The sequence below is a fragment of the Corapipo altera genome, unplaced genomic scaffold (genome assembly GCF_003945725.1).
Source record: "Corapipo altera isolate COAL_440 unplaced genomic scaffold, ASM394572v1 336, whole genome shotgun sequence".
Classification (NCBI taxonomy): domain Eukaryota; kingdom Metazoa; phylum Chordata; class Aves; order Passeriformes; family Pipridae; genus Corapipo; species Corapipo altera.
The window spans coordinates 1,269-7,612 of NW_020885132.1; the positions used below are offsets into that span (position 1 = coordinate 1,269).

The following is a 6,344-nucleotide window of genomic DNA, read 5'->3' on the forward strand; positions in this document are numbered from 1 at the left end:
TTTGACCCGGATCCCAGCGTCCTGGACAATTGTGTTCCCAGGAGCACATGCCTGTGGCTCCATCCAGCCCATCCATCCCTCCTTTCTCCCCAGGGAGTCCCAAACCCTCCCCCAGCTCCACTGCACCTGTCCCACGGCCCAGCCCAGCTCCAGGCTCTCCCCCAGCGCCGTGTCAGCTCCAGCCCTGGCAGAGCTGCAAACACCCCCCAGGCTTGGTCCCCCGGGCTCCTGAACCCCCAAGACAAGGATCAGGCTCACCAACAGGGACCCACCTGCCCCTCTCAGCACAGCCCAACCCCACAACTCAGGGACCCCAGGCTCACCTTCGCCCCTTCCTCTCCACTCTTCCCAGCAGACACGGCAAGGACCAGAGTGGAGTGGGAAAAAGAGCCAGTGCCCAGGGAGCAAATGCCAACAGCCAGGAGGAGAGAAACGTGTCCCTCTGACTTACCCCACCCCACAAGAAGATTCAGGGAAGTTTTACTGCAGCTTTCCAGTAAATAAAGAGATTTATGAGAAAAATGAAGAGACTTTCTACCAAGGTTTCTACTGATAGGACAAAGGATAATGGTTTTCAACTGAAAGGGACATACTAACAAAATTTTTCATGATGCCAGTGGAGAGATATTAAGAGCACACTGCACAGGGAAGCTGAGGCTGCCCCATCCCTGGAAGTGTTCCGGGCCAGGCTGGATGAGACTTGGAGCATCCGGCCGGGGATGAGAGTGGAAGGTGTCTCTGCCCACGGAAGACGGGGTGGCCTTTGAAGGTCCCCTTCAAACCAAACCGCTCTGGGATTCCCCTCCAAAATCACTACCAAAGAGGCACAGCAATCAAAGCAGAGGGACTGCACTCCCAGCTTTTCTTACCTGCAGGCACGCTGGACATAAAAGCCGCAGGCTCAGTCCTGCCAGAGGCGTCCGGCACATCCACGGCGACCGAAGGGAAAGAGGGAGCCTGGGAACACGGAGTAAAAGACACTTTAATTAGGACTGCACCGAGCAATAGCCAGGTCATTCCCACAGACAGCTTCGCCGGCCAGTCACACGAAAAGCACTTACCCAGCAGGGCCTCAGTTAGGATGGCTCCTGACGCTGACCAGGCGAACGCCTCCGTTTGCCCCGGGGGGTCAAGAAGAACATCCCTGGTAAGAAGTCACCCCGAAGGACAAAAAGGGAAAATTAGTGAAGCACGGGCTCCTCTTCTGACTAGACTGCCACCGGCATTCAACAGCAAATGCCACGACTCTTCTGTTACAGACGAGAAAACCCTGTTCTCCCAAACAAACAGCGAGGAGATCTATGGGCACGCCTGAAAATCTCCTGCGAGGAACTTTGAATTCCCCCGCAGAAGCCCAAATTCACCGAACGCCTGCTGAACTCAGCAGGGGCACACTCCCTCAAGCCCAAGGCATCCTTAGGGCGCCTCCGACTCCGGATTTAAGGTCGGAGAAGCTCGGCAGGGACAAAACACCGCCGCTTTCCCACGGGCGCCGCTTCCCAGCCCGCCCCCGAGCGCCGGGCCCTGCCTCACAGTCGCCGCCTGGCGGACACGGCCGGGAGCGGCACTGCAGCCGCGCGCGCCACTGCAGCCGCGCGCCCCCCCCCCTCGGCGAGACGCGCGGCGCCTTTCGCGAGTACGGGCCTTTCTTCCCTAAAACCTGCCCTTCCCTAGGGAAAGCTGAGCAATTCACACAGTTGCTGTTTCCACCCCAGCTTCCCGAAGGATTTCTCTCTCCCGGCAGCACAGACAGGGTCCCCGAGGCAGCGCAGACCCGCGGGGGGTGTGCAATGCCAGGGCACATCCGAACCCGGCTCTGCGGCGGCACGCAGGTGCAAGTCTCTCCGCAGAGGCGAGAAACTTGCCTGTCGCTTCCCCTGCCTGCAGCCCGACGGCCGCGGGAGAGGCAGAAGAGCGGCCGCGCCCCCGCCGCTTACCCCGGGGACGATCTCCGTCGGATCTGCCGCCGTGGGTCGCTTCGGGGGGGGGAAGGCGGCGGCGCAGCCCCGACAGCATCTCCAGGGCACGGCCGGACGGAGCGGGAGTGGGAGCGGGAGCGGAGCGAGGCGAGCGGGCTGCGCGGGGTGACTGCCTGGGGTCCTCGCGCCTCGGCCGCGCGCCGCGGCGCCGAGAGGGGGCTGCCCGCGCCGGTGCCTGCCGCCGCCCACGAACCTGCCGCCCGCGCCCGGCGCCGCCGAGCGCCCCACCCTGTCCGCACAGCGGGAAGCGGCGCGGCGAGACGGCGCGGCGGGCGCGGGGCGGGGGTCCGGGTCGCGGCGGAGGTCAGGCAACAGGATAGACGCCTCTCTGAGGCAAGGGGGCCTCTCGCCGCCATCTTGACTGTGGTTACGGCTAAGTTCCGGTCCTGGTGGCGCCATCTTGAGTGTTGCCTCGGGGAGAACTTTTGGTCCGGGGCCGCCATTTTTAGTGTGGTCTCGGCTAAGTTTCGTTCCCGGTGGCGCCGTCTTTACTGTGGGCTTGGGGAATTTCCTGGCCGAGACCGCCATCTTTGTGTACGGCCTTGGAGGACTTCCGGTCTCTCTCTACTTCCGGTGACCGAGTTTACCCAAATTAGCGTCCCTCGCTAATTTCTGCGCTTTCACCCCAAAAATCTTCATGTTATTCCCCACACACCCACCCCGGGAGAGACGGAAGACCGGCCGTTAACTTGAGCAGGGAGCGCTGCACCGGCACGAGACCCACCGCGCATGCGTCGCCGTTCCCTCTCCTGGCCGCCCTTAGTTACCACGTGATCGTCGGCGTCTTGCCAACGACTGCGCATGCGCTGCCGTCACCACTCTGGTTGGCCCCCCCAGTGCCGCCCGCCCGCCCGCTCGGCTTCGCTCTCTCACTGCGCGCGCCTCACCCGCTTTGCTGGGGCCCCTCCCGCACATTTCGCGGCTCCCCCTCCGCTGCTTTTTCGGCTCCCTGGGGTTTCCCGCCCCTTCTCACATTTTAGGGGTGACCCCCAATTTACGGGTCGGAGGGCGGGGCGGGGAGTAAACGGGGTGCCCGAGAAGGGTTGTTTTTCGTTTCACTTTTCATTTTATTTCCTTTTTAGTTTGCTGGCTTTTATTTTTTTCTTTAATTTTCTTTTCTATTTTACATTCTTTATTTCATTATTTTTTATTCTCTTTATTTTTCATTTTCATTTCTTTATCGTTTGGTTTTTATTTTTATTTTATTTTCAGTTTCCTTTTTTCTTTTTTTTTAATTTTTAAAATGCTTCCCCTTCCCCACCGCTCTTTTTCCCCCTCAAGAAGCACTATTTTTGTGACTTTTTTAAATCTTTTTTTTCCCCAAGAGGGTCCCTTGTAATGGAAGGTTTCCCTCGATGGAACTCTTAAAATGACACATAAAGAGGTTTGTCTCAATTTAAACTCTCAAAAATGAGGGACTACAGAGATTCCCCCTCAATTTAAACCTTCAGATGATGAAAATGGCCTCATAAAGGTTTCCCCTTCCATTTAAACCAAAAAATAAGGGAATAAGGGATTCCGTGTCAATTAAAACCTCTAAAATCATGGAAAAGGCAGGTTTTTCTTCAGCTGAAACACTTCAAATCACAGCTGTAGGTGGAGTCCCCCTCAGTTTAAACAGACAATAGTGGAGAAGGAGGTTTTCACCTCAATTTAAACCCATTTTCCCCTCAAACCCCTCATTTTCTGGGGTCACTGGAATGCACTGGGGAGGGATTGGGAAGATGAAATCAAAAGGCAGAATGAGAACAATCTTCCCTGCGCCCCCACTCTGCCCCACCTGCTCGGGTGCTGCTCCCCCTCCTGTGCTGCCCCTCAGCACAGGGCTCATCCCCCGGCCCCTTCCCTGGGCAATGCTCCATGTTCAGGAGCATCTGGGTGCTTCCCCAGGGCTGCAAGAGGCTCTCACCACCCCTCCTTGAGAGACTCTAATGCTCCACTGCTCCCCGCCAGCAGCTCCCTGTGGAATGTGGGCCCAGGTGATCCCCAGGAGCTGCCCAGCAGGGCCCACCCCTCCTCAGCCATGAAGTCAGCTGAATTTCAGGGATCACCTCCTCCAAGCTTGGGAGCAATGCATCCCAGCAGTGAGGAAATAGGGCAGAAATACCATGAGGCTTCCATGGATGGATAAGGAGTTGCTGAGCAAACTCAGAGCAAAACAAGCAGCTTTCAGGAAGTGGAAATGAGGACTGGTGGCTTGGGAGGAATACAGGGAAACTGTAAGAGAAGCTAGGGACAAGGTTAGGGAAGCCAAGGCCCATTAGAATTGAGTCTGGCCAAGGATATTAAGGATAACAGGAAGGGATTCTATAGATATGTTGCAAGCAAGACAAGGGATAATATGGGTCCTCACCAGAAGGAAACGAGACCTGGCTACCCTGGACAAAGAGAAGGCTGAGGTTCTCAACAACTTCTATGCCTCAGTCTTCAACACCAAGTGCTGCAGCCATGCCACCCAAGTCAGGAAAGGCAAATGCAGGGGTTGGGAGAATAAAGACTCTGAGCCCCCTGTAGGAGAGGATAAGGTCTGAGACCATCTAAGGAACCTGAATGTAAACAAGTCCATGGGACTAAACGAAATCCATCCATGGGTCCTGAGGGAATTGGCAGACAAAGTTGCTAAGCCACTATCCATCATTTCTGAAAAATTGTGGCAGTTACATGAAGTCCCTGATGACTTGAAAAAGGGAAATATAACCCCCATTTTTAAAAAGGGGAAAGCAGAAGACCCAGGGAACTACAGACCAGTCAGTGTTACCTCTGCGCCAAGCAAGATCATGGAGCAGATTCTCTTGAAAACTATGATAAGGCATATGGAAAACAAAGAGATGACTGGAAACAGCCAACGTGGCTTTATAAAGGCAAAATCATGTTTGACAAAATTGGTGATTTTCTATGATGGTGCTACAGCATTGGTGGGTGGGGAAGAGGAGGGGACCCTCAGTTTGCAGAGGACAGGTTGGGTGAGAGTGTGTGTCTGCTACAGGAGGGCTCTACAGAGGGATGTGGAGAGGGACAGGGATTGGGCTGTCCAGGTGGTTCCTGAAGCACCCCATTTCTCCACCCCTCCCTGACTACTCATGATTACTACGCCCTTTTCTCCTCTGGGTCCAGCGCCGCCACCACCACTGGGACCTCAGCCGGATGGAGAAGCCCCGGCGGCGCTGAACAAAGCGTGTCTGCGAGGCTTCCAGGTATCTCTGGAGCCAGACACGGACCTTCCCCAGGAACCATCCAGTGGTGGTGCTGCTGTATTGCACCTCCATGGAGCTGCTGCTGCTGCTGCTGCAGCTTTCCAACACTGTGGGATTTACAATCACCACTAGTCTAGGGAGCAGCCTGGCCATCAGCACAGATCTTCTGCGTTGCAGCGTCATGTAGTCCCTGCTGCACTGTCCTGTGTTCTTACGTTTGGCTTCTTCTGTCCCCTCGTTCATGTCCGGCCCTGGCAGCTCCACTGCAAGGCACTGGGGAGACTCTCTGCCCCCCAGCAGTCCTGGCAGCTCCACTGGCACCTCGGTCTGGAGCACCCTGCAGTCCCCTCCTCTGTATTGCTGCTGGGCCAGCTGTGCCTTCAGCTCGCTGTGCTGCTCCTCAATGAGCGCTGGGGAGTCCTGGGAGCTTTGGATGAACCTTGGGAAATGCTTCCTGTAGCTAGTGGAACTTCGTCGGGAGCTGCCAGGGGACGTGTCTGCCGATTCCTGTGCCCTGTCCACGCTGCTCTGCTCCTCCAGCTGGGCTCTCGCTGCCCTTGGACACCTCCAGTTCTGCAGGATCCTCTGCAGGAACCACGGATTGCTGAGACAGGAGCAGCTCCTGGGCCCACCCCACAGCCCCCCACGATGCTCCACATGCCACCCCAGCCCACCCCAAACCAACCCAGCCCCCAGAGCGGTGCCGAGGCACCTACCCAGAGACGCTTGTCCCGCAGCACGACAGCGACCAGGATGAGCTGCAGCACCAGGATCATGACTGCAACCAGCTCCCCCATGGTGAACATGTCGAGGGACCTCACGGCACCATCCCTGGCACTCCAGGTCACCAGCACAGGCTGGGGACGAGCTTCCCCAGTGACCTGCGGGGTCCCAGTGATGGGATCCCAACACTGCTGGGGTGACAGAGGCCGAGGTGGTGCCCACCTGCAGTGCCCCGTGATACATGGCCCATTATAGCCCTTTGTGACATTATGGGGCAGGCAGAGCCCCCTTTGTGACATCACAGGACAGGCATGGCCCCTTTTATGACATGATGGGGCAGGCAGAGCCCCCTTTGTGACATCACAGGTCAGGCAGAGCCCCCTTTGTGACACTGGGAGTTCCCAGGAGCCCCAGGGAGAGCCCTCGCTGCCTCAGGCACGTGACCGTG

At 57.1% G+C, this 6,344-nt stretch overlaps 1 protein-coding gene across 1 annotated transcript; it reads right to left on the reverse strand.

The window, feature by feature from the left end:
* Window positions 1-4,808: 4,808 nt before the first annotated feature.
* LOC113960462 lies at window positions 4,809-6,344 on the reverse strand. The gene is made up of 2 exons (XM_027670059.1): window positions 5,890-6,344; window positions 4,809-5,758 (listed from the first exon to the last, which is right to left on the reverse strand). Exons 1-2 carry the CDS (start codon window positions 6,193-6,195, stop codon window positions 5,054-5,056), a joined length of 1,011 nt encoding a protein of 336 aa, XP_027525860.1. The 5' UTR covers window positions 6,196-6,344; the 3' UTR covers window positions 4,809-5,053.

Coding starts and splice junctions, on each gene's coding strand:
- LOC113960462 (XM_027670059.1), bottom strand. CDS start 6,195: ATGTCACAAAGGGGGCTCTGCCTGCCCCATAATGTCACAAAGGGCTAT. Junction 5,759..5,889: donor TGCGGGACAAGCGTCTCTGG/GTAGGTGCCTCG, acceptor TGGTTCCTGCAG/AGGATCCTGCAGAACTGGAG.